Source organism: Grammomys surdaster, unplaced genomic scaffold, assembly GCF_004785775.1.
Source record: "Grammomys surdaster isolate TR1022 unplaced genomic scaffold, NIH_TR_1.0 272, whole genome shotgun sequence".
Classification (NCBI taxonomy): Eukaryota; Metazoa; Chordata; class Mammalia; order Rodentia; family Muridae; genus Grammomys; species Grammomys surdaster.
The window spans coordinates 560,736-588,634 of record NW_021604713.1 but is presented as its reverse complement, the minus strand read 5'-3'; the positions used below and the strand labels follow the sequence as shown (position 1 = coordinate 588,634).

General features: G+C 46.3%; 2 protein-coding genes across 3 annotated transcripts; one reads left to right on the top strand and one right to left on the bottom strand.

Annotated features, from left to right (window-relative positions):
* Positions 1 to 509: 509 nt before the first annotated feature.
* On the bottom strand, positions 510 to 11,280 carry Ska1 (spindle and kinetochore associated complex subunit 1). The gene is made up of 7 exons (XM_028776758.1): positions 11,098 to 11,280; positions 10,498 to 10,593; positions 7,736 to 7,860; positions 6,145 to 6,242; positions 3,410 to 3,547; positions 1,293 to 1,462; positions 510 to 819 (listed from the first exon to the last, which is right to left on the bottom strand). Exons 2-7 carry the CDS (start codon positions 10,580 to 10,582, stop codon positions 671 to 673), a joined length of 765 nt encoding a protein of 254 aa, XP_028632591.1. The 5' UTR covers positions 10,583 to 10,593; positions 11,098 to 11,280; the 3' UTR covers positions 510 to 670.
* Positions 11,281 to 21,295: 10,015 nt separating this feature from the next.
* Positions 21,296 to 26,651, top strand: Cxxc1 (CXXC finger protein 1). Of its 2 annotated transcripts, none has more exons than XM_028776750.1 (15): positions 21,296 to 21,557; positions 22,226 to 22,344; positions 22,472 to 22,572; positions 22,867 to 23,102; positions 23,191 to 23,376; positions 23,728 to 23,754; positions 23,831 to 24,076; positions 24,225 to 24,344; positions 24,478 to 24,662; positions 24,929 to 25,136; positions 25,211 to 25,321; positions 25,449 to 25,498; positions 25,651 to 25,747; positions 25,976 to 26,128; positions 26,210 to 26,651. In XM_028776750.1, exons 1-15 carry the CDS (start codon positions 21,555 to 21,557, stop codon positions 26,354 to 26,356), a joined length of 1,989 nt encoding a protein of 662 aa, XP_028632583.1. In that variant the 5' UTR covers positions 21,296 to 21,554; the 3' UTR covers positions 26,357 to 26,651. The 2 variants fall into 2 exon arrangements, with proteins under 2 accessions (XP_028632583.1, XP_028632584.1); XM_028776751.1 differs by having other exon boundaries at positions 21,297 to 21,557; positions 24,225 to 24,332.
* Positions 26,652 to 27,899: the final 1,248 nt, after the last annotated feature.

Below are 27,899 nucleotides of genomic sequence, written 5' to 3'. Positions count from 1 at the left end.
GGCTCATACTGAATGCATTTTAGGCAAGCTGTAACGTTATGGGCACGTGGAAAAACAGTAATCAGAGCATGCCACAGAGGGCCTGAGCATCCTCCATTGTTCCCAACATGATACTTATGCTCATGGTATCTGTGCTTAACAGAACTAGTCATGCTTTCCATTGTATGCCTCGTGCAGAGGCTTGACAGGGCAGTGGCTGAAATATTTACTGAAAGGCAGTGATTTTTTACGTTAGCACACAAAGAAATGAGTCCCATTACTACACTTTTATATATCTTGTGGCATCGTGCTTGCTACCCCTCCCCTGGCTGGCTCCCAGATAATCCTTCCTTCTGGTCTCCTATCACAGTGGCCCAGTGCCTCTCTGTTCCCCTTCTCTCCGTACTTCTCAAGATCCTCCTTCTGGTCTCATGATGCTCACACTCTAACACACACACAGGTTCCACAGGAAACAGAATCTGTCTTGCTGACTTTGGCTTATTGTGTTTGTCATGAGCTCCAGCTTCAGCCACGTTCCTAAAGGCGATACATTTTGAAAATATATATGCTTTGTCCAAAGTTTTACTTCCGGAACAAACAAGGCCAGGAAATGAAGAAGACAGAAACATACATGAAATGTCGTGACTACTGTCTATACACTACTGCCCACCAGTTCCAAGTCTTCAAACCCTCAGGTTATGACATATCGGGTAAGTCCTCCCCCGCGGACCTCTGACAGTCTCTGGCAATGCCGCAGAATGTTCATGATCACATGGAACTTCTTGTCAACTTTCAAAGCTGTGAATTCTTTTATATCAGCTTCCACGATGAAGTGACGACCTGCAAAAAAAACCCCCGCAGGCTCTAATTGTCATGTGGCCAACTCTCCCATAAGTTCTTAAGACATCCCCTTGTGAACGCCTGAGTCCCTCTTACTGTCCCTCCAACTACAAAACAAGGAGAGCAATGGTATCCCTGCTAAAATAATTTTGCATCTGCACAGGCCACAAGACATCCTGCTGACATTGGTGCATGCTAACCGCCTACCTCCAGCTGATGTTGCTATGCGGTAACCGCCCACCCAGACATTCTGTGGAAACATTAGCCAAGGGAATCCACAACTCTATCAGATAACTAAAGGCCTCGGATGAGCCAGGAACTCTGTCCAGTCTGCAAAATGGAACAAGGGTATTGTGAGGACTGGAGCCTGGCAGCTGTAGAAGACTAACTGCTAGGGGCAGCAGTTTCTAGAATAGCTGCACTTCTCACTGTGATCCCCCAGCAGCTGCTGTCCTCAGAGGCCATCACTTTACCTTTCGTGTCCTTCGTTTCTTCATTAATAAACCTTTGGTAGAGATTTCTCTTCACAGAGCTCATAGATGCTTTTGGTTGATGTATAATCTTATATTTACTCACTACTGCTTTATTAATTTCCTTAATAACATCATTAATTTGACAATAAGTTAAGCGGGATTTCATGTACCTGTTTTTTGAAAAAAAGCATGTAGTTATTCTTTTTTTAGTTTAATTATTTATATTATAAATATATAAAAATATATTGTTTATTTAAAGATTTACTTCTGCTACTTTTTAAAGATAATATATAAAGATAATATATAGAGAAAATAAGATAAAATATAACATAAAACAGAAACATATTAGAATTAGACAAACAGAAAGAAGAGAGTCCAAGAATAGGCAGACGAACTAAAGACTCACTTGTTCACACACTCAAGAGTCCCCTAAAAACGCTAAACTGGAGGACACATATTTATGTGTGTGGTGGTTTGAATGGCACTCTTAGGAGGAAGTGGGTCACTGTCCTGGCAGGCTTTGAGGGCCACTAGTGCTCAAGCCTGCCACTGCAAGAAAGAGCATCCTGCTGGCTGCCTGCAGTCCCTTCCTCGCTGCCTCAGGATGTAGAACTCTTGGCTCCCCCAGGACCATGTCTGCCTACACACTGCCTTGTTTCCTGCCATAATAATGGACTGAACTTCTGAACCTGTAAGCCAACCCCAATTAACGATTTGCCTTTATAAGAGTTGCCTTGGTCATGGTGTCACTTCATAGCAATAAAACCCAAACTAAGACAATATATATGCAGAGGACCTGGTGAAGACCTGCACAAGCTTACTTAGTCTGTGTGTTCAAATGTGCTTTGATCATGTTGACTTAGAGGGCTTCGTTTTCTTGGTGCCCTCCATCCCCTCTGGCTCTTAAATTTCTACCTCCTCTTCTACAGGATTCCCTGAGACCTGAGGAGAGGGATTTTTTTTTTTAATTTTTATTTTATCTATGTGAGCACACTGTTGCTGTCTTCAGACACCAGGAGACGGAATCCAATCTTGTTACAGATGGTTGTGAGCCACCATGTGGTTGGTGGGAATTGAACTCAGGACCTTTGGAAGAACAGTCAGTGCTCTTAACCACTGAGCCATCTCTCCAGCCTGAGGAGAGGAATTTGATTGCTACATGTCATTTAGAGCTGAATGTTCTAATGTATGTAGTTATTCTTTAAAAATCACCACACAAACTTTTCCTTTGAAAAATATATTTCTTCCTTGATGACACTATTCCCTGCAAACTGTGAACACACCTAAAATGCAGAAGTTTCTACAAGTGGCAAGTATGAAACCACAAAGTGACAGTACAAGCTGGCCATGGGAGCACACACTTTTAATCTCAGGGCTTAGGAGGAGAGACTGATAGATCTCTCTGAGTTTGAGGCCAGCCTGGTCTACATAAGGACCAGTCAGGACTACATAGTGAGATCCTGACACACTTTCCAGCCTTTTTACTTCAACACACTACTAATCAAGATACATGACTGGTAAGTCATAAAGCTTGGTTGAATGTAGCTGGTCTTTGCTACTTCGTGGGTCCTTCTTTTTCCCACCCTTTACGCCCCTGCACTCCTGTTTCACCCCCTAACACTAGATAGAGAAAGAAGGATAGAGGGGAGAAAGAGATCCCTGAATCTAATTTTTTTCTTAACCACTCCTCCCAGTTTCCAGCCTAGCCTCTTCGAATGTTTCTCCCACCATTCCTCCCTCAGTTCGACAATGGTCCACTTAAACAGCCCCTCCTCCCAGTTCCCCAGTGTTAGCAGCAGGTCTATCTGTGTTCAGCTATCTGTGTGCAGCTAGTGTTCTCCTGGCTCAACTGTGTCCTAATGATACCTTCTGCACCAAGTGCCTTTCCACTCACTCTGCTAGCCCAATTCTCCTCACCTCTGCTGGCTTTTTAGTATCTGATCCTGTTCCCAGAAATCCAAGAGGTAATCAACACTTACCGTCATAGGGACAAGTAGTTCTAACAACTAAGAATTCTTAAGGAGCCAGTTGACTAGCAACTGGAATCCTTTAAAGGGCCAGGCGCATGAGATAAATTACACTAGAGTGGAATATTAGAATCTACACTCAGTACTTACGCAGGAACACCACTGAACTCGTCCGTAGTTATAAAGTGCATTTCCTTAATAACTCTCTGCTCTTTGGGAGGCTTCTTTGGCAGTGCAGGCTCCTCAACTTTAACTGACTCTTTAGGATCCAGATCTGGCTTGGGAACCCTATAGAGGAGATGAACATGCAGACAGGCAAGTGTCAGAATTAAGCAGCAGACTGAACATGTTTTTTAAACTGGGGGGAAACCTGTAAATGTGAGACCTATCCTTGTTTAATAATTTTATAGCCAACTTTTCTTTGTATCCCTACCCCTTAGTTATGAAGATATCAATTGAAAGAGGAATTTTGAAAATTAAATTCATAAATCTTCAGAGTACGGCTGTTTTCATGTATATATCTGACCATGTCACACACAGAATGTACACCACACACCTTCACCAGTGTTCCTATTTGCTTCTCAGAATCAACACATATAAAGCTGAGCTGAACTCCAAACAGCTTTTCTTCTTCGTTTCCCTAGCTCTGGATCTGGAAGCACCAGTCATCTTGTGTGTCCCCTAGTGTATTCTGTTAGTCGTTACTATTATGTCACTAGCTATTGAAGACTCAGCAAGAACCACGGGCCACCCTTGACCTTGTTCTATAGCAAATGGAGTCTAGAAATGCACTGTAGCTTTTAGGTTGTTTGACTGCCCAGACAGAAGAGACATCTGCTGCCATAATGCATGAACTATTCCAAGAAAAAAATACCAGATCAGGAAAATATAGATCCAACACAGAAAGAAGCAGAGGAATTCCCTGGAAAGACAACAGCTGGGGATCAGACCCCAAGCATAACAAACATAACAGGTTACTGTGGGCAGTCATAAAATTTGGACTCCTCTGTCTTGGCTATGCAGTGGAATTACAGCAGGAATTACAGTAGAAACAAAGTGATGGTGCCATATTTTAGTGAATGCCCACATGACCTCCATCACTAAACTGGCCAAATCGTCCCTGAACTTTCTCTTCTTGACCAAGAACTAAGGATATACCTGGTAACTCCCACATGCCCGGCTGTCTGTGTCCACTTCAACCTATTCAAAACTTCAGCTTTGACCTGGCTGGATCCCTGAAGCTGGGCAACGGCAGTCCTGTTATGCTGGCCACACTCCTCTGGCTATCCGCTGTCTAGCCCATTCTAGAGTCTGACTCATGACCTGAGGCCTCTTTTCTCTAATACTCAGCCGTGACTTGTTCAGCAGTGCTCTCTCCTTGTAGGGAAATCCTAAGCATTATCAAGGCCAGAACAGTGATTACCTCTACTGCAGAGGGAGGGGCTGCATCAGAAGGATTTTAAGGTACTAGTCTAAATTTAGCTCATATGTATATAGATACTGATTTACTATTTTTCAATTTTAACATACACCTCCATAATCACTTTTTTATATATATGCTATACTTCGAAAATTAAAAATTAAAAATCAAGCTATGGAACACTTGTACCTGCTGAAGCACCTGATAGAAACAATGCTGGTGTCAGGACTGGAGAGATGGGGTAGAGGTGGGAGTCCAGGAAAGGTGGAGGCACAACAGACAAACTCTTACAGACAAGAAGGATAGAGAGAAGATCTTATTCAGAGCCAGGCAATGTGAACAAGGCAGAGGAAAAGACACAAACCTGAGAGACATACTGGATAGCTGGTAGCCGAGAGAACAAAAAGCAGTGAAGACAGAAGATCCTGCCAAGGCAACACAAGCCATAGGTTTGCCTAGGCTAGGCAACACAAGCCATAGGTTTGCCTAGGCTAGGCAACACAAGACATAGGTTTGCCTAAGCAACACAACACATAGGTTTGCCTAGGCTAGGCAATATAAGACACAGGTTTGCCTAGGCAATACAAGACATAGGTTTGCCTAGGCTAGGCAATACAAGACATAGGTTTGCCTAGGCAACAAAACCCCATAGGTTGGATACATGGGTAACAAAAGAGCCACTGAGTTCAGCCTTGGACCTGCCAACTTTGAGAGAAAACATCTCTCTCACCAGATTTCCAGCAGGCCTTAAAAACACCAGAACTAGATGTCAAGACTAGAACTGGACACTTCAGAGCACTGACAATTGGGGTCAGGCAAGCAGAAGCACAGGAGAGGCAGAGGGAGAGGACACAACCACATCTAAGAAATGCAGAATGACAGCCAAGGAAACAGGGCAGTATGGAAACAGCAACAAAGTGGGTGAGCAAGGGAGACAGACAGAGCTCAGGAAGCACTTAGCACCCTGCAACCTTCAAGCCACCATTCTCACAAGAGGGGTGGCAGTAGTAGCTGACCGCCAGGGATGAGGGCTCCTGGGAGAATGGTGAGGGCGAAGTTGATGGCTTCTCTAGTTGTTCCTCGGGGGTCACAGAGCCTATCTTACCCTAAAGGCAGTGGTTACCCTAGTTCTCAAGGGTCAAGGGAGATATTACCTAGAGGTCAAAATCTTGGTGATGACAGAGACCTTCACTGTCAATCTGGCAGGAGGCAGGACACTGGTATCTAGTGGGAGGAGATCAGTGATGCCCTGAACACTTTATTCTATTCTCATAGCAAAGAATAGCCTGGCTGAAGCCTGAAGGAGTGAGGAATATGGGGAAGACAGGGGAAGTATGGCCTCTACTGCAAAATTCAAGAAACTGAATGATCACTTAAAAAAAATCAAGTACATGACAGAAAATGACTGAGATATTTGTTTCCACAAATACCTCCAGCCAGCAAGAATCAGCAGAAGTATACTTACGAGCTCTGAGTCACTGTCACTTGAGGCAAATAGGAAGGAATGTGTTCGTTGAGATGGTCCACATCTTTAAATTCTTCTTCAAGAGATGCACAGAGTTCCTAGATTTTAAAAATGCTTGTGAACAAGACATCTTCCTCCACATGTGATGTGTGACGTAAGACACAAGGCTCAGGAAGGACCAATGTTACTCAGTCCTTGGAAGTGCCAAATGCAGCAACACAAGGCTGTCCCTAGAGGATGGCATTTTTCTCTACTGCGTTTTCTTTTTTAGAGAACAAGCACTAACCAATCACATTATAATTGTGACGCTGAAATGAAGTTTAAGTCTTTTCCAAACATGTTAGCCTTGGGAAGCAACTAAGAAACGGATGAACCACTGATGGTTTTCAATTTAGCAAATTGCTCTTAATGAGTTAGCACACACACACACACCCTCCCCCCAATGTAGCCTCTACAACAGAACCAGAGCGAGAAAGTTAACCCAGGTGAGAGGTGTTTTTCATGTTTCTGAATTTTGAGTTTTACGTTTAGGTTTTTTGTTTGGCGTGTCTCAGTGTCTGTGGGTGGGTGTCTGTGTACAGTGTGTGTACAGTGTGGGAGTGCATACAGCATGTGGAGGTGGATGTGTCCAGTGTGTATGTACGCAGTGTGCATTTTATTTAATTTCTACTAGAATCTAGGACAAAGAGCTAACTCATGCAGAGAGAAAGCTTCCTGCCCCCTGCCTCTCAATCATCATGCGACCAGACTTCATGTCCCAGGTGAACACACTCTGGGCTACCATCTACACCCTGAGTTCCAGGAAAGATGAAAACTGACAGACCAATTCTCTTCTCCATTTTGAATCTATGACATTTTTCTTTTCAAGAAGTAAATTATGTTCATGGCCACTCTTTTCAGCTGGAGATTACATTAAGCTTAATTATGCCCACTACTAGAGCTGAAGTCTTCTCAGACAAGGACTGCCGGCTGGAGGGGGCCTTGAAGGCTCCCTTTTCAAGCTCATTGAGAACTACAATGGTCCAACATGAGATAATCCCGGTGCAAACTGTTTTCCTCATTAGAAAGCACACAAACGCTCTTATTAGCTCAAGTTATTAGGAGACATACTTAGAACAAAACACTCATCTGAGTGAAGTTTAAGCTTTGCTTTAATGAAGTGTCCCGAAATTTTATAAAAATGAGGAAACAGGGTAGCTAAGAAACAGTTATTATTCTTCAAATGAGAACCCTGAGACCACAGAGGTGACATGGCTTTCTCAGGGTGGCAAAGAAGACCAAGGTGCTGACCCACGTCTCGTGCAAGGCAGTTGTTCTCACTCAGCATTCCCCCAAGGTATCATTTGTTTATATTAAACCTACACAGAATTCTTTAGGAAATTCACTTTTTAGTAAAGTTCTGTGCTACTGGCCATTGGCATGAAGAAAGAAATGGCTGTCATTCTTAATTTCGTTATGTTGAGAACACAATGTTACTTTATAGACTAATAGTTTACAAAGTCATAAATGTTACAAAGAATCCTTACAAATGACCTGGTGATTAGGGTTTCTGGGTTCATTACCTTCTCTTTTCACGTTAGGAAAGCATTACCTTGAGTGAACTGTTCGTTTGTTCTTGATACTGAATTTCCAATTCAAACTTATTTAGAAGCTCATTTACTGTAATGATCTCATCCCCTATTTTACTTAAGGTGGTCTTCAAGGCAGGGTCTTGGCCTATTATAAAAAGAAAATGGAAAGCAAAGTATATATAAAACTCAAACATACATGTCTCACGTGAACTCCTGGAACAGACACCTACAACTCAGAAAGACATTTGAGTGGAAAAAGGACAAATTCTTCATTAAGACCTGTCCTCATAGCTGGGCGGTGGTGGTGCACGCCTTTAATCCCAGCACTTGGGAGGTAGAGGCAGGCGGATTTCTGAGTTCCAGGCTAGCCTGGTCTACAGAGTGAGTTTCAGGACAGCCAGGGCTACACAGAGAAACCCTGTCTCGAAAAACTAAACCAAAACAAAAAAACAAAGACCTGTCCCCATAAGTAATCTTAAATTGTCTGTCTTGTTTTGTTGTTCATGTATGACAAGCTCTTGCTCTGCAGTAGCCCAGGTTGACGTGGAACTTATATCCCTCTGCCTTGGCTTCTACAGTGCAGGGCTTACAGGTGTGTGCCACTAGGCCTGGCCTACCTTTCATTTCCAAATAGTATGGAAAAGAAGGAAATGAGAGGCAAGCCCAAAGTGTTTCCTGCAGCTTTTATTTCTGGCAAATTCCTTCAATACAATAAAATCATTAGAAATAATAAACAGCCTTATATAGGTCTAGCTGAGTATCCATCAGAAAGAGGCAATTCTTCCCAGGCTCCGACATGAGCTGGGACTCACAGACACCAGGCAGGGCATATGAGCAGAGGCTACAACAAGCCCAGTCAGTACATGTGGAGGAATGCTAGCGAGGAGGCTTCTGGTCTCAGTGACTACATACCCATAGTAAAGAATTGACTATACTATGGATAAGATCCAATGACTTTTGAGGCCTCAAACCACAGGGTGTTAGAAGTGAAAATTTCAAATGAGGCTGTTACCTATTTAAGGGGACAAATTCTTTTTTGTGGGGTTAATGGGGGTGAGACAGGGTTACTCTATGTAACCCAGGCTGTCCTGGAACTCATTCTGTAGACATGGCTGGCCTCAAATTCAGAGATCCACCTGTCTCTGCCTCCCAAGTGCTGGGACTAAAGGCATGTGCCACAACACCTAGCCAGAGGACATATTCTTAAGGAAAATCTGAAAAACTTCAATTGCCAGGGAGATAAACTTATGTTTGGACTGCCCTTCAAGTGTGTTTGTATAGAGAAGGTGGGCCTGAAGAGACTAGCAGCTGGCTTTGGGAATTTGTAATATGTTTGCAATGCATCCTCGCTAGTCAAAACCCTTAACCAGAGAAACGACAACCAAAAACTGCAGACTGGTGAAAACCCTGGGGGCCAGGAAAGAAGCAAAGACAAGATGTTTATATTTATAAACAGCATGTCTACACTTCTTGTACCACTTAGCACCTCTCTAAATTCATAGATCTGTGAGGGACTGGAAAACCTCAAGTTCCCTCCTCCTTACAAATACAAGTGACTTAGAACCAGCAAGATGGCTCAGAAGGTAAGGGCACCTACTGCCCAGCCTAACTAACAACTTTGTTTTGATCACGGTGGAAGAAAAGGAGCAACTCCCACAAGCTCACACACTAAATATGTAAGTAAACAAAATATAATAAAACACTGTTTTAAGAATAACTTTGGGCCAGGGAATGGTGGCACACACCTTTAGTCCCAGCACTTGGGAGGCAGAGGCAGGTGGATTTCTGAGTTCAAGGCCAGCCTGGTCTTCAGAGTGAGTTCCAGGACAACCAGGACTATACAGAGAAACCCTGTCTCGAAAAACAAAACAAAACAAACAACAACAAAAGAATAATTTTGAAAGTGTTAAGATCAGTCAGTGTGATTAGGCATACCTATAATCCCAGCACCCAGGAGGCAGAGGCAGGAGAATCTTTGTGAGTTGAAGGCCTACAAAGTTCCAGGACAGCAAGGACTAACTACATAGAGTCAACCTATTGGAAAAAATAAATAAATAAATAAAATAAAACAAAATAAAAAAATCGTATGTGTGCTTCAAACAACCGAAGGATGAAATACAAGTAAGTGAAGAATATCTGAAATTTGATGGTATTTGCTGTGTGGAAGCAGAAGGGACTAGCCATACATTCCTGGCTGAAGTCTGATGTAACAGTAGCTGTTACAGGAAGTGGCTGGAAAGCTTACTATATGAAAGGACAAGAAGACATAAAGATGTAACACTTACTAAATGCCAGTTACTACAGTGCTCTGAGGACTCCTGTCACTCTTATTTTGCATTGCTAATTCTATCTGACACTAAATTTACAACAACTAAAATGAACTGGTAAGTTAATTTCAGAGATTTTTGAGTTTTGTTGTTTTGTTTTTTGAGGGGGCAGTGCAGGGTGGGGGGCTTGGGGATGGGGGGTCTCACTACATAGCTCTGAATTTCCTGGAATTCACTACAAAGACCAAGCTGGCCTTAAACTCTGAGATCTGTCTGCCTCTGCCTCCTGAGTACTAGGATTGTTGGTCCTTATGTCCCAGAAGAATGTGAGTAAAATGAAATATTCACCCATTACTTAACAGCCCCTCTGCATTATTCAAGACAGTCTGGCACTGGAGTGTTTTGAAAAAATAACTACTGGAAACCTAAAATTACATTACGAAGAGACAGCCACAGCACAACAATAATCAAGATGCATTGTATGTATACCTCAAATCTGAGTCTGTTTTGCTTACCAAGATTTCTTATCGACAGAGTTTTCTTAATATTCTCAATCTTCTCATTAACATAAGAGCATAACTGTTCTAGATCTGAGGCCATCCTTTAAGAGTCTAAATAAAACATAGAGAAACGCCTTTAAAAAGAAAGTAAAACCAAATTTCTGTTCACTTTCAATATTTAAAAATATTAACAAGTAAACAACTCTGAAAAGAAAGAACACAATCGTGTTCTCTGTCTCTCTCTCTTTCCCAACTCTACAAAACTCAGTGTCTAACAAATACACAATGGTAACGTGTCTTGGAGGTTCCAGCAAATCCTGGCACCTTAAACCAGAGCTGCCATCTTCCTCTAGGCTGGAGGAACGAAAGGTCCTTGCGAGGGTGAGTGGAAAGGTGCCGATCTGAGCAAGCTTGTCCAATCTTTGGACATCGCGACGCGACATCGTCAAGTTCATGCTTGAGAACCACGCCACGAAGCTACCAAGAACAAAACTGGTAAAGTCAACCCCCTCGTGACAACTCCGATTTTGCGCAGGCCCAGCTTAGCCGCGCCTGGCTGGAACCCGCAGTCGGGGAAGGCGGGGGCCGACCCTCCGCGCCGCCCACTCCCCGAACCTGCTAAGCGATGTCTCCTCGGGCGGCTTCCGAGCCAGAGGCCTCGCGGAGTCTGGAGCGAAGAGCCTGCACTGTGGCTGGGGACCGAGTGCACCAGACAACGACGAGAAACGCCAAATCGTGAAACCAGCTTCCAGAGCCAAAATTCAAACTGTCCGCCGGACCTGTCGCCGCGCAGGCGCACAAAAGTGTTCCCAACAGCGCACACTCCAGAATTTCCGCGGGATCTGTCAGTGTCTGGGCGGGGTCGTGGGCGGGACCTGGGGCGGAGCTAGGACAGGATTGGATGGCTTCTGACGTAGAAGGCTGTCTTTTTGAGCTCGGGCGCTCTCGGGTGAATTCAGTTGGTCATCCTTCTGTGACCACAGCCCAGCTAGAGGCCCAGAGTTCGAGATAACATGAGCAGCTCAAACAGTGGTTCTGGAACCTGCTGCAGAATCACCAGGAGCAGCTTTTCACAAACACCAGGGACTGGGAGCAAATTATGAGCTCAGACACTTAGAGAATGTTTTTTAAAATACTCCCAGATAATTCCAGAAAGCAGTCAAGTTGGTGGTTCTGCCTTTATGGGGATTAGATACTTCAGGGCAGAAGCTAAGGAAATTCACTTCAGATACAGAAGCTTAAAAATGAAAGCTTTATTTTCTGGGTGCTTAGGGAAGCAGCCAGTTCGGGATTTAAACGGTCCGAAGGGAAGTTGTACAACATTTTTAAAGGATGGGAACACAAAGCGAGAGGAGAACTGGGAGGAACTGCAGTGTTAGCCAACTGTGTTTTGGACATTGTGGATTAAGCAAGGGAGTACCCATTGGAGAGTGGGCTATATCCAGGACACCTGGCTTCAGGGTCCTTAATTCATTCTCCTAGACATTAGGTTAGGTGTGGAGCTCAGAGTGATAAGGGGACAAAGGAGCAACTCGGTTCCATGTAGTTAAGGTACAACAGGTTATATATTTTTACAATGTATGCACCTGGGTTTAGATAACAGAAAGTTCTATTTTATTTACCGGTTAACAGACAATTAAAAACATTTGGAAAAGTGGAGTAGGTGTTCATTTCTAGGCCTGGGAACATGAGCTTGTTTGACCCTACCAGCAGATGAAGAAATTGTCTTTGAGATGGCTGGACTCAGACAACTATTTACAACAGAAGCTGTTCAGCTATAGGGAAGTCCCCAGCTCCCCTAGGTCCTGGGACCTTGAATTTAGTTTCTCCCTATGATTAAATGGAGTCTGAAAACAAAATGGTAGTACTTAAAATAATTTCTTTTGCTTGCTTCCGACAATACTCTATAAAGGGCAATACAAACACCAAATTGAAAATTCCAAGCCGGGCAGTGGTGGCCCACGCCTTTAATCCCAGCACTTGAGAGGCAGAGGCAGGTGGATTTCTGAGTTCGAGGCCAGCCTGGTCTACAGAGTGAGGCCCAGGACAGCCAAGGCTGCACAGAGAAACCCTGTCTCGAAAAACCAAAAAAATGAAAAAAAAGAAAAGAAAAAGAAAATTCCAAATGTTTATTATATGAAAGAGAAAGAAGAGGGAATCCTGGGGAGGGAAAGGTTAAGTGGGGATGGGAAGAGATCGAGAGGGGTTAGTCCTACCCAAGTAAGTATGTATGAAATGGGTTTTTAGTCACAGGGACAAAAATGGATACTTAGAGAGAAAGAAACACAGGAAATTTGAGAAAATAATGTCAGGAAACTTCTCAAAACTGGTAAGATCCAAGAGGCCTGTATAGTCAGGGTTCTGCAGAGGAACAAAACTAATACAATGAATCTTTCCTGGTTTAAGCTTTTAAAACCTCAGATGAAGCCCACTCCCTGTGACATTCTTCCCCCAGCAAGGCCACATCTCCTTATCCTTCTCAAATAGTGCCACTTCCTGACTAAGCTTGGTCAGGGTGTGGTCAGGGGACATGTTTATTCAAACCACCACATTCCAATCACTGGCACCAGTAGGTTTATGATATCAAAATGAAATGTATTCAATCTAACTTCAAAAGTTCCCATAATCTTTCACAGTCTCAACACTGTTTTAAAAGTCCAAAGTTCAAAGTATCTGAGACAAATAGTAATCTCTTAACTGTAACCCGTTGTAAAATAAAAACAAAAAAGAATAAATCACATACTTCTCACATATAATGGCGTAGAATACGCATTACCACTCTAAATGAAAAGCATAGTGAAGAAATATTAGATCAGAGCAGTACCTAAAACCAGCAGGGAATAAAACCAGCAGGAAACAGGAAGTGGAACATCTGGCAGGGATAGAGAGAATTCTGGGAAATAGCCAGAGGTGAGAGAGATTCACCTTGGAAACAGTGAGGAGAGGGACAAAAGAAGAGAGGAGAGGAAACCACCCACATAACTGAACTCAGCTTAGAATTAAAGGGATAACAGAGCCATGAGCTAGTCCGAGAACAAGCTGAAGCCTATGGCCTAAGCATTATTAGTTAAATAGTTAAATATCAAATAATTAAAGAGTAGTTATTTCAGGGAACAAAGAAGCCTGGGTGGAAAAGCCCAGAAGTAACACAAGTTGACAACCAAGAATAGCCATCCCAAAACTTAAGGGACTAAGTTATCTCAAGTCAAAGCAATCTATACAAAAACTCAATTTGTCCTTTTTACTATTTATTATTTTAAAAATATGTTTCTGGGTATACGTATGTATCTGTGTAGAGTGTGTGCACGTGACTCCAGGAGCCTGAAAAGTCTTGAAGAGGATGTCCTATCCTGTCTTAGTCAGTGTTCTATTGCTGTAAAAAGACACCGTGACTATGGCAACTCTTATTGAAGACAATATTTAAATGGAGTTTGCTTCCAGTTTCAGAAGTTTAGTTCAATATCCTCATACCTGGGAACATGGCAACACACAGGCAGAGATGGTAGCTGAGAGTTCTACATCTGGATCTGCAGGCAGCAGGAGGAGACAGACCGGGCTTGGAATGGGCTATTTGAAACCTCAAAATCCACCCCAGTGACACACTTCCTTTAACAAGACCACACGTCCTAATCCTTTCTAATAGGGCTACTTCTTGGTGACCAAGCATTTAAAACCAAGAGCCTCTGGGAGCCATTCACATTCAAACTATTCAAACTTCAGATCCATGAAGCCACCCAACATAAAGGAGTGCAGGGAATTCACTGAAAAGGACCACTCCAAGGGTAGAGAAATGTTTATTGGGGAATAAACTGACAGGACATCTCATGAGGGTGGAGAATAGCAGTTTAGCAGAGGAAACAAGTAGGTTTTATAGGGTTTCTAAAAGCTTAGGTATAGATCCCTCCTTCAGGAAATTTTTCCTTTCTTGGGTCCCTAAGGCAAGCCTGCTGGGAGGGAATCTGTGCCCGACTCAATCAGGCCAGGTTATGGGAAATAGATATCCTTTTATGTGTAGCAGATAGCCCTTTAGGGAAGAATGAAGAAACTTCAGTTTTCTGATGAGGTCCCCGAGACACAGGGCATCCTGGATAGTTTTATGTCTACTTGACACAAGCTAGTGTCACCTGAAAGGAAGGAACCTCAACTGACAAAATGTCTCCATAAGATCCATCTTTAAAGAGTGTGAGAGAGCAGGCCCCAGAGGGTGAGCTCTGGAGAGCTGGTCCCACCCCTCCCAGAGGTGGTGCTAGAGACTTAGCCTCTGCTCCCATCCCCACCCCCACCCTTGTCTGGGCAGCATGAGGGAGCTGGTCCTGAAGACACGGGCACAAGAAAATGGCCCCACCCCTTGATGACTGTAACATTCAGGAAAAAAGCCACACACACACCTTGCGTTGGCAGTGTGGTAGAACTAGTCCTGGTGGTGTAAGCAAGGGAGAGCTGCTGGCCCTGGTGGTGTGGGTGCAGGAGAGTCAGTTTTGTTTTTTACCAGCTGCTGCAGGCAGGAGAGCTGACCCTGCTCCTACTTGGGCAAAGCAGAAGAGCTGGCCTCTAGTGGCCCAGACACAGGAGAGCTGGCGGGCTGACCAACTCAGCTACCACCCAGGCCCAGATCCAAGGCTTTGAGCTGGCCCACCCCAACCATCTACCCCATCTATGAGCTGCTGGAGTGCATGAAGCGGCGTGTCCTGTGGATCGAAAGCTGCAGGATCTCCATGACCCAGGGAAACAATGAGATGTCCAAGAGAAGTCCCAGTGAGGAGCCTGGGACTGATAGTGTAGCCGAAGCCAGAGGTATCAAACCAGATCAATGACTCTTTGCAATGAACATTTGCAAATAAAGCTGTTTGGGACAAAGGAGATACTGTGTGACACATGGGGACATACCACAGTTTCTACAATGAGGTGTTATGTAATTCTTTTTAATTCTTTTAAATTTTGCTTTGTTTTCTTTTGGGTGGAAGTTTGTGAGAGTAAAGGGCAGATATGGAGGAAGGAGAAGATGAATGGGATTGGGGTGCATGAGGTGAAATTCACAAAGAATAAATTAAAAAAAATTAAATCCCTCTGTAAGGCATTGTAACAGCCATTTCTTTTGTAACTGCCGGTTCTGCTACTTTGTAATGGCCTGTACTGCTGCTCTGGTCTGCAGGTCAGGGTCTAGCAAGAGAGAGAGTGGGGACGGAGGAAGGGCGAAAGAGGGGTGAGAGACGCAAAAGATAGATACAAGACAGAGTCTGGTCAAGTCTCTTCAAATCTCTTCTTTATTCTCCTTTATTCTTCTATATTCTCCTCTATAGAAAGGAAATCTTGGGTATTGATACTCTTTACCACGTGACTTGCCCTCGTGGACAAGCTCAACTGACGGAACTACGTCATGTGCCTTGTAGCCATGGATACCAGGTGCACCTTGCAGCTGGGGGCACTAAACAGTGTAACAAGATGTTTATCAGAGTGTGCTCAGCTGTTGCGGGCTGTTGAAAACAAGTCTCTTGTCAGGGTATATGGCTCGAGATGGCTGTAAAGATGATAGCGGCTAAGAGTCGGCTCCCAACAAGGCATTTTCTTAAGTAGTGATTGATAGAGAAGGGCCCAGGCCATTGTGAGTGATGATATCCCTGGACTGATGGATCTGGATTCTATAAGCAAACAGGGTGAGCAAAGCCATAAGGAGCTAGCCAGCAAGCAGTGCCCCTCCATGGCGTCTGCATCAGCTCCTGCCTCCAGGTGCCTGTCCTGTCTTTCTTCAGGAGTGGACTGAAGCTGAAATGTAAGCGTTCTATGGAAAGTCAGTTGGATGGTGTTTTCCTGGGGCAAACGAGTGAACATGGACACAGGTGTGAAAAGCTCAGGCAGACTCGTGAAGGAATGTTTCCCTGAAGCAGACACAGGAGAGAAGATGTTCTAAGGCAAGCATGTGAAAGGACACATGATGAAGGATTCCTTTTTAAAAAATTTTTTTAAAGATTTATTTATTTCATGTATGTGAGTATGCTATCTTCAGACACACCAGAAGACATCAAATGCCCATTACAGATGGTTGTGAGCCACCATGTGGTTGCTGGGAATTGAACTCAGGATCTCTAGAAGAGTAGTCAGTGCTTTTAATCGCTGAGCCATCGCTCCAGCCTGATGAAGGATTCTTTATTAACAACACACATGTATTGGCCCACCTTCCATTGTGTAGCTGAGCTGCATTTGTTGGTACTCCACAGAGAGAATCACACTTCTGGTGGGGTACTGCAGTTTTTTGTCGCTTCTGCCAACTCAGGCTGATTGGATGCTCGTGCTGAGGCAAGACCTGTGCTGAGACAAGCCATGTGAAGGACACATGATGTCTGGAGAGGACTCCATAGAGTGACAAAGAGAGAGCTTGGCTTTGCTGATACAGCTAGCTGTGCAATGTTGTGGGTCTTGCATCTTCGATGATCTTTGCTTCCCTGAGAGAGGCACAGCCAAGAAGTTCTCCTGGTGTCCCTATAAGTCCTTCCTGGTGACTCGAGCAGAGGCTGAGGCCTGACTGTCTCTGCTAGGTTGTGTCACAGCTGTTGCTAACACAACTCTACCAAACTAGACTGCTAGTGCATCCGTGAAGTATTTGTGAGTGGATTGAGCTGCTGCTGCCTGCTGACCTGTGAACTGAACTGCTGATTTCCAGACAGCACAGACAGACAGGAGTTGCTCCAAAGAACCTTCCTGTTGTGTAGCTTTTTGCTACACTGCCTTAGTTCTAAACAGGTCCATTTGCCCTGTATCCTTCCTTTCCGATACCTCTGGTGGGTGGTGGGCTACAAGAGAAGTTAAATCATCATTAAAGAACCATCATTAAAACTAGTTTTTTAAAATACTAAAATTACAGTAGACTACAATGTCGAAGTGTAAGCTGAATAAACTTTTTCTTCCTCAACTTGCTTTTTGGTCATGGTGTTTCAGTGCAACAATAGAAACCCTAAGACACAAGGTTTCTGAGAAATGCTGGGCGTTAGCTTTGTGTTTCCTCATGGCCACCAGCCTTGGCTTAGGGCCTGGCTTTGTGATGTAGCCAGTGCCGGGAACCCAGTTGGAGTCCTCTGTAAGGACAAGAAGCAGTTATAACTGCCATGCCACTTCTCCATGCTCACAATTAAACTTCTAAAATAGAATCTTGAAGGAAGCAAAACAAGTAACTGGAAAACACACACACACACACACACACACATACACACACACACCGGAAGGCAGCCAGTCAGAAGCTGTCCCACCACCTGGTCTTCGGCAAGAGCAATGAGTCAGCAAGTGTCCAGGCCCTCAGCAAAGGTTCTGTAAAGTCTCCAGAGCCCTAGCCAATCCCAGAGACACTCCTAGAGATAGCCAACCAATCAAGTTAAAGGACATCTACCCCTACCCTGGAATTCCCTGACTCTGCTTTAAATGATGCCTGGGAAGCACACGCTTGTCTTTGATTCTGATAGTTGGAGGACCCCTGCATGCTGGATTTCTGCAGAATAAACACTCTTTACTGTTGGATACTATTTGAGTCTGGGGTATCTCTCTTCAGTGAACCACAGACCCTTGCAAAAGCAAATAACTAAAAGCAAGTGAATCTACAAAGTTTCTTCAGGTTTTCCTCTTTCTCATTTTTCCTTTTAATTTCACAGCCTTTAAGGGGATTGTCAAGTCAGGAATAAGTATGAAGCTATGTTAACATTTGTTGCAGTTTTATTTAGAATACCATTTGAAAATGTTCTGTCAGCGTAAAAGTCAGTGTCTCACACAATGGTGCACAGAAAAGAGCTTATCCAGGCCCTATAGTAAGAAGAACTGAGAAGAGCTGCCAGGAAACACCAATTTTAGTTGTCTAGATTAAACAATGAGATATGGCCATGGCCATGATTTAGTCTCTCTCTCTCTCTCTCTCTCTCTCTCTCTCTCTCTCTCTCTCTCTCTCACACACACACACACACACACACACACACACACACACACCACAAAGGGGCACCGCAAACTTGTTGTTCCAATTTGACTGGTCATCAAGAACAGCCTGGGTCCTTACCTGGTTCTTGTTCAGCCGTGGTAAGCAAGAGGGAGGCCCTCTCCAAGTTATTTATTACTCTAATACTTTCAAGCTACTTGAAGATTAACAGATTAACATTAACTAGATGATAAAAGTAGATGTCTATGTGTTCCAGGTCTGATAGGAGGGTGCAGACCATTTCCCTTGTGTTCTAGTTAGTTCTGAATGTTCAACAGGAAGACAGGGAGGAGCTGGGGACATGGTCAGTCAGTATGCTGCTTGCCTGGGTGTTCAATCCTCAGCACCCCAGAACACACCTCTTATCCTAGCACTCTGGAGGTGTAACATATCCTCACACCTTAACGCAACTGACACCCAAATAAAAACATCATTCAGGCCTCGGAACCCAACAGGAACAAAGACCTAGTCCACCTGCCAAAACAGAACCGAAGCCTAAGTCATTGGTTCCAGGATGTGTCTGGGAAAGTCCCTCAATGTCCTAACCTTGCTTTTTGGCCTCTGTAGTTCTGCTTCTTGCTAACTAGTCTTGTTAACTAAAGTGTGTCAACCTCAAATGTGGTTTTTGCGCTTAAAAGACCAACAGCAGTGAGGCTTGAGGCTACATGATTTGGGAAAGTCTCTCGCAGCCAGCGGCAGTAAATAAGGACTTTCTAGTCAACTTTAAGAGTGTCTGTGTAGCATTGGGTGCTCTTGCAGAGGACTGGGGTTCAGTTCTTAACACCCACATGTCAACAGAGAGAATCACAGATATCCTTTTCTGGCCTCTGCAGACAGCAGGATGTTCACAATGTATAAGCATAAATGCTCACACACATAAAATACACATATCTGTGGGAGAAAAAAAAATTATGTCTGTGTATGTTCTCTGGTGAACTTACTATGTGACAGAGGTGGAAATTTAAACTTATCCTGGGCTAAAGACTATATCTTGAAAAAAGCCTAACAAAACAGACAAAGAAATGGATAAAATGTGGCATGCTGTGACATTATTCTGTAGCTTATAGAACTAAAGAAAAAATTGAAGTTAGTTTAAGAATTATTTATTTTTGCCCAGTGGTGGTAGCACACGGCCTAATGTCAACACTCAGGAGGCAGAGGCAGAAGCAGAGAGAGAGAGAGGCAGAGGCAGAGAGGCAGAAGCAGAGAGGCAGAGGCAGAAGCAGAGGCAGAGAGGCAGAAGCAGAGAGGCAGAGAGGCAGAGAGGCAGAGAGGCAGAGAGGCAGAGAGGCAGAGAGGCAGAGAGGCAGAGAGGCAGAGAGGCAGGCCGATTTCTATAAATTCAAGGCCAACCTGATGTAGCTTGAATTCCAGCATAGCTAAGGCTGTACCTAAACCCTGTCTTGAAAGAGAAACCGTCAAAAGAGAAACCCTGATTTGAAAGAGAAACCCTATCCTGGGGGAAACGAATTATTAGTTTGTATTTTTTTAAAATTAAGTCTATGTGTGTATCATTCATGTACTTGTGCACACAGTGCCCTTGGAGGCCAGAAGAGGTAGTAGGATTCCCCTGGAGATGGATTTACAGTGTTGTGAGCTGCCTGGTGTGGGTGCTGGGAGCTGAACTCATATCCTCTGCAAGAGTACTCTTAGTCCCTGAGCTATCTCTAGATCTCTTTATTTGTTCCCTCCCACCCTCCTTCCCTCCCTCCCTCCCTCCCTCCCTCCCTCTCTCCCTCCCCCCCGTGTGTGTGTGTGTGTGTGTGTGTGTGTGTGTGTGTGTGTGTCCAGCTATAACTTTAGTGTGAAAGTCAAAAAACACTCGTGGCTGTCAGTCCTCACTTCCTCTCCTCTCCTGTATGAGTTCTGGGAATAGAACTCAGGTTGCTAGCCAGGGCTACAAGGACCTTTACTGGCTAAGCCGTAGAGAATACTTTTCATCATTTGTTTTTGTAATACTAGGAATCGAACTAAGGCCCTGTGCACTTTTACTTGGGAATTATTGTACCTGGCACCTCTTTTTCACTTCAGGGCTCTGTAATTAAAATTGCGATAGTACTGGCTTTTAATGAGCTAGCTATACACCCATTTCTTTTCTTTCTTTCTTTTTTTTTCCTTTTCCATCCCCCTACACCCCCAAAAGGGTTTCAAAATTGTTCAAGCTGGACTTGAACGCTAGACAGGCTTTGTTAATTTGCAACCTCTAACCCCAGCCCCATCAGTGATGGCGTTACCAGCATGTGCTACCATGCTTAAGAAGTTAAAACTTTTTTTTTTTTTAAGCCAGAAGTGATCGCTCATGACTTTAATCCCGGTACCTGAGAGCAAAAGGCAGGTGGATTTCTGTGAGTTTGAGGAAGGTCTGGTCTACACAGTGAGTTGAAGCACAGTTAAAACAAGAGAAACTCTGTCCAAAAAAAACCAGCCAGATCTAGCTGAAAAACATGATGAGGGAGGCAGATAAAAGTGGAAAAACAACTGGGACAGGTACTGACACATTTATTTCCCCTCCGGAGGCCTGGCATCCCATTGATAAACATCGAAGGGTAAATGATTGGCTGCAGGAATGAATGAGACACATCTAGACAGTAGCAGGATTATCCTGTCTGTAGCAGCAACAGTCACTGTACGGAGTCAAGTATCAAGATGGCCACGCCCTTCGGAAGCCGTGATCCGGAAGCTACTATTTGTTGCCTAGGAACTCACGGAGTCCGCCTGATGACGCTAACCAGCTGACGACATCTGCGTCGCAACGTCGAAGCAAATGCGGCCATATTGCCCTCTGGCGGCCACCGTACGGACTTCACTGACAAGGTGGCGGCGCGCTCGGAGGCCCTGAACTGTAGGCGCGGCCATACTTCCCCGGAACGTATGGTCTCCGCTGTCTTACGGACTCGGTGGTCAAGATGGCGGCGACAGAGAGACATTCGCGGCTCTAGGTGGGCAACCTATTTGTTTGCTGCTAAGCGGTCGCGCCGGGCGTAAGGAGTAAGAGTGCGGGGCCGCGGAGGCGGGACCAGTGGCGGAAGTAGTTGCGGGCGCCTTTGCTACCGCCGCGGACGCTGCCGAGGAGCTTGCTCAGCTTCGCGGGGTCCAGAGCGGGTGCTCTGTGAGCCGAGATATGGTGAGTACCTGGTGGGATCGGGGTTCAGAGGCAGAGGTCGTGGGGGTTGGCTGGCAACCGCTGCCTGTTGGCAGGCGCACGGGGCGAGCTGTGTGCCCAGTCTCTGGGCCGGTGAGTGAAGGGGTGTGATGGGGTTTGAGGTGAACCATCTGTGAGTTCTTTGATGAACCGTTGTAGGGGGGTCCATAGTGGAAGTTCCGTGGGGACTCCAGATGGCAGTTCTGTGGGAAACCTTCACGCGAAGTTCCTTCGTCAGAGAGATAAGGACTTGGCCATGAATGTATTTGCACAGGCTCTGGAGAACCGTCATCGGGGGTGGGGTCCATGAGCTAAGTTCTAGACACACTTGTGGGAAGCCGGGATGGGACGACAGCAGAATAAATTAAATGCTATCCGCCTAGAACTCTTGAAGGGGACAGTGTGGTAAGTGTATGTGATGAACAGTCAGAGTGACAGGATGCTTGACAGGATGGGTGTGTGATAGGAGGTCTGAGCGATGGAGAAGTATAGGCAAAGTAATGAGGCCCAGGGTTAGGTGAGGAGGGTCTGGGTGAACTATAATGGAAAGGCTAATGAGAAGTCCTGAGACACAGTTGGAATTTGTGGTGAGCCATGGTGGAGCTGTAAGAGGGGGAATTACGGAGCTATCATGGGGGTGGGTCTCACAGGAAGGAGATGGCTCAGACCTGGAACCTCCAGATGCTGGGGAGGACAGCAAGTCTGAGAATGGGGAGAACGCACCCATCTACTGCATCTGCCGCAAACCGGACATCAATTGCTTCATGATGTGAGCTAGGGAGAAGCGGGTGGGCTGATGCCTGGCGGGGATGGGGATGCCTGGCGGGGATGGGGATGGGGACCCCTGTGATGAAGCATACCCCTCACGTCTCTTCTGCTTGCTCTATCATATGCAGTGGATGTGACAACTGCAACGAGTGGTTCCATGGGGACTGCATCCGGATCACTGAGAAGATGGCCAAGGCCATCCGGGAATGGTACTGTCGGGAGTGCCGAGGTGAGGCCTGTGGATGAACAGGGAAGGAAGTGGGCTCCGAGAGACGAAGAGGAGCCCTGATGGGAGGGATCCTGGGTAGTAATGGTGTCCTGTGTGGCCAGAGTGATGGTTGGTCTGTGGTGGATTGGAATGCCAGCTCCAATGTAAGCAATTATGGAGGAGCCTAAAGGAAGGGGCAGCTCTCCCCTATAGCATGAGCCAAACAAGTAGGTGGGGCAGGAAAAGAGAAAGAGGTTCTGGGATCCTTCAGACCTCTCCTACAAACCCACCTTGGCCCCACTCTTTGCCTCACAGAGAAGGACCCGAAGCTGGAGATTCGTTACCGCCACAAAAAGTGCCGGGAGAGGGATGGCAGTGAGCGGGACGGCAGTGAGCCCCGGGATGAGGGAGGAGGGCGCAAGAGGCCTGCTTCAGATCCAGAACTGCAGCGCCGGGCAGGGTCAGGGACAGGGGTTGGGGCCATGCTTGCTCGGGGCTCTGCTTCGCCCCACAAATCTTCTCCACAGCCCTTGGTGGCCACACCTAGCCAGGTGAGTAGCTGCAGAGCTTGGGATGGGGGAAAGCTCTGCTCTGGGCCCCATCTCTATCCTGATGTCTACTCTGGATACTGTCTCCTAGCATCACCAGCAACAGCAGCAGCAGCAGCAAATCAAACGGTCAGCTCGGATGTGTGGTGAGTGTGAGGCATGCCGACGCACCGAGGACTGTGGCCACTGTGACTTCTGCCGTGACATGAAGAAGTTTGGGGGTCCCAACAAGATCCGGCAGAAGTGCCGGCTTCGCCAGTGTCAACTGCGGGCACGGGTGAGCATGGACAGAGCTGGACAGTATCAGATAGGAGAGCATGACTGGGAGGCCCAAGTAGGGCTGCTTGAGCTGCAAATGAGCAAGTGCAGGTGGGGGTGGAGCTTGTTATGTCCAGATGGGTGGGAGGGGCCTAGCAAGTTCAGAAGAAAGCTCTGGGAGGGACCATAGAGCTTTAGGTTGTAAGGCATGCCAGGGCACAACTGGGTAGGATGGAGCATATCTTTGTGGTGAGGGGAGGGATAAAACTGGTTTGTTAGACCAGGCGAAGCAAGGAGAAGTAGATGGGGCTAGGACAGGGCAGCTCTCCCATTTTCCTGGGGCTGACCTAGGCCTTCCTCCTGCGCACAGGAATCGTACAAGTACTTCCCTTCCTCGGTGAGTCCAGCCCCCCAGGGCGGGGCAGGGCTGCGGGCAGGGCGGTCAGGGCCAGTCCTGAGATTCTGCCCCGCAGCTCTCGCCGGTGACACCCTCAGAGGCCCTGCCAAGGCCCCGCCGGCCACCACCCACTCAACAGCAGCCACAGCAATCTCAGAAGCTGGGGCGTATCCGTGAAGATGAGGGGACAGTGTTGTCATCAGTGGTTAAGGAGCCACCAGAGGCTACAGCAACACCTGAGCCACTTTCAGATGAGGACCTAGCATTGGACCCCGATCTGTACCAGGACTTCTGTGCTGGGGCCTTTGATGATCACGGCCTAGTGAGTAACAGCATCATCCTGTGGTGGGAGAAGAAGGGGAGAAGGTGAAGTTACAGAGTGGGAAAGGGGGCGAACAGGCTGCTTGGGAAATGAGTAGGTAGGCGTGGCCATGAGTTGTCAGGTGGGTCAGTGCATGCCCTGCTTGCAGCCCTGGATGAGTGATGCAGAAGAGTCCCCATTCCTGGATCCTGCACTGAGGAAACGGGCAGTGAAAGTGAAGCATGTGAAGCGCCGTGAGAAGAAGTCTGAGAAGAAGGTGATGGAAAGGGTAAAATGGCTGTTAAAGGAAGAGGATGGTGTGGGAGGGAGATGGAGACAGAGCCAAACATCTGGAGTGGAGAGCAGACAAGGGCTGAGGCTGACCTCTGTGGAACCCTGACATGACATGCCTTGCCCTCTAGAAGGAGGAGAGATATAAACGGCATCGACAGAAGCAGAAACATAAAGACAAATGGAAACATCCAGAGAGGGCTGATGCCAAGGACCCTGCATCTTTACCGCAGTGCCTGGGGCCTGGTTGTGTGCGTGCCGCCCAGCCTGGGTCCAAGTATTGTTCAGATGACTGTGGCATGAAGCTGGCAGCCAAGTGAGTCTTTCCTGGGGCACTGAAGGGGGTCAGGAAGTAAAGCATAGGGTATGGACAGGTGTTCCCTCCATATCGCTACAGTTAGGTGTCTATGTACTATTCAGTCAAACCCCCATTGGCACACAAAGCCACTATTCAGTCACCACCTGCCCCTCCCCCTCCCATCAACCTTGCACCTCTTCGGGTGGCCTGTTGTTCATTGTCTTTGGTCAGCTCACTCACTGCCTCTGGTGCTTCTCTGCCTGCACTTCACTATCTCCCTGCAGCCGAATCTACGAGATCCTTCCCCAGCGTATCCAGCAGTGGCAGCAAAGCCCCTGCATCGCCGAAGAGCACGGCAAGAAGCTGCTTGAACGGATCCGCCGGGAGCAGCAGAGTGCCCGCACCCGCCTTCAGGAGATGGAGCGCAGATTCCATGAGCTGGAGGCCATCATTCTTCGTGCTAAGCAGCAAGCCGTGCGAGAGGACGAGGAGGTAAAGAAGCGGTAGAGCGGGCAGGCCCCAGTGCGACCTCCTGCCTGGCCTCATCATTCTTTCAACCTCTGCAGAACAACGAGAATGACAGCGATGACACAGATCTGCAGATCTTCTGCGTCTCCTGTGGGCATCCCATCAACCCACGAGTTGCCTTGCGTCACATGGAGCGCTGCTATGCCAAGGTCAGGAGGCCATCCTAAGGGAGTGGATACTTCAGGGATGCCTGTGGGCCCGCGAGACAGATGTGTGTTGCTTAGTAGTATCATGAGAGGGCACCCAAAGTCCTTTTATTTGTATTCATCTTTGCAGTATGAGAGCCAGACATCCTTTGGGTCCATGTACCCCACACGCATTGAGGGGTGAGTATGGCTGCCATGTGGAGTTAAGGGAAGGGTGGTTAAGGGTGGGGCTGGAAATGGGATAATGTGTGGAACTGAGGCTGGAAATGAGTACGGGCCTTTGATGTGGTCCTGGAGCTACTCAAGGCCACTCCCTTGTTAACCTCAACCAGGGCTACCCGACTCTTCTGTGATGTCTACAATCCTCAGAGCAAAACATACTGTAAGCGGCTCCAGGTGCTATGTCCTGAGCACTCACGGGACCCCAAAGTAAGGGTTTTCCTCAAATCCCCTGCATCCTGTCCAATCCTGCTTCATGTCTCACATCTGTGTGATCTTTTCCTCTCTTCTTTCTTCCTTCTCTTTTCCTGTCAGCTTCCGGTTCTTCCTTTTACTGTTTAGCCATCTCCCATTCCTACCCTTTTGTCTCCTTTTCACTGTCCTTCAGATTCTCCACTCTCCCTCACCTAATCACGACTACCCTTGGTGTCTCTGCAGGTGCCAGCTGATGAGGTCTGTGGGTGTCCACTAGTACGTGATGTCTTTGAGCTCACAGGTGACTTCTGCCGCCTGCCCAAGCGCCAGTGTAATCGCCATTATTGCTGGGAGAAGCTTCGGCGTGCAGAAGTGGACTTGGAGCGCGTGCGGGTGGTAGGTTCAACACTGGGTGTGACCAGAGTCCTCCTGGGCTCTCGGAGCTGCTTCTCATGCTTCCTCCCACTTCCTTGGCAGTGGTACAAGCTGGACGAGCTGTTTGAGCAGGAACGTAATGTTCGTACAGCCATGACCAACAGAGCAGGACTACTTGCCCTGATGCTGCACCAAACGATCCAACATGATCCACTCACTACCGACCTTCGCTCTAGTGCTGACCGCTGACTGCACCAGCCCAGAGCCTCTCAACCCTGCATTCAGTTAGGGGAGTGGCCCTGCATTGCCAGCTTTCTGTTCCTCCATTCATCTGTTTATTCTACTGCCCTTAGTTTGATCCTCACCATCCACGTTTTGGCTTCCATTTGCCCTTATCAAAGGGTCTCTGCTTTCCCTTTGTCACCGTCTGTCTCCTCTCTCCATATTCAGTGCTGGGGTGAGACTCAAGTTCACTCACCCTTGCCTATACCCACCCCCCAAATAAACAGGTTTTGTTAATAAAAATTTGAACAACCAACAAGGATATCTCTCAATAGTCTCCACTTTCAGTCGTGGTCCCAACCCCTGAACAAGGTAGAGTTAGCATAACTGCACTCCAGACAGGCTGTGGTAATTGTGGAGGCTGGGAGTATTGAGCTGACCCTTCCTGTCCTCCCTTTGGCTGTGAGTCTGACCTATTTGAGGAACATCCAGTGATCTGTACTCAGGCCCCTATCTTGGTATAATGTATCCTGTCAGCATTGTGAATGTCCTGCTAAGCAGGTTGTGGTTAGCGAGGCTTGGGAGGATGGTTGTACAAAGCACACAAAATGGAGTCAGCTAAAGCAAAATGGGATTGCTTGGTTTATTCTCCACCGGTCTTACATAAGTCAAAGCATTGACTTATTATCTCTGGGTGGTACAGTTGTACTAGGCCCTTAGGAGCAAGGCTATTAGTTGTTTGACAACCAGTTTGACAACCAGTTGATTAAAGCTCAAGGAGTAGAAGTCCTAGGAGGAGAATGAGGGAAATTTGAGACCCATACGTATGAGGACCACAATCAAACCAGCAATGAAACCAGGAACTGGTGTTGCTCTCTCTTTGCTTCTGATGTTTATTTAGATTTTCTTTGATGTTTTTTAAGTTTCTTTAAATGAGGACTGATATACCTGCATAGAAACAGCTAGCTTTCCCCAATACACATAGATCTACCCAAAACATAAACAATAAATCTAGTCCCTCTCCAATTTTGTAGAACTCTCAGTCAGAGATTTCAACCAGATTGTGAAGCATTTCAATGGAAGTCTGTAAGTGTCCTATATCACCATGGATTTTTTTGGAGTCACCCGTGACACTGCAAGTTCACCTCTTAACCAAGATAATAGTCGCTGGGACTGCTGTTCCAGCTCAGCTGTCTTACTAGGGTAGAGGTCAGTAAGAGCCTCTAGCATATGGTAGGCTAGACGCCAGGAAGGAACGTGAAGTGAGGACTCTCGGAGCCTGTGTGAGTGCACACCTTGAGAAAATGTGAACAGTAACATACAAGGTAGGACTACTGTAGTCTGTCTGAGGCCATGTGTTTTTCTGAGTGCAGAAGTACAGGTTAACCAGGTTCCCTGCAGTGCCAAGTAGGCTTTTGGATAGGACAGGCTGAGGGTGAAAGTATATTGCAGGAAATTTTTGGAAATTATATTAGATGTTGTCAAGCATAAAGCATTGCCTATGAAATCCAAGGTTAACGGCAGGGCAGAGATAATGACATGTCATTTGTAACAATTAGTGTTTTTATTT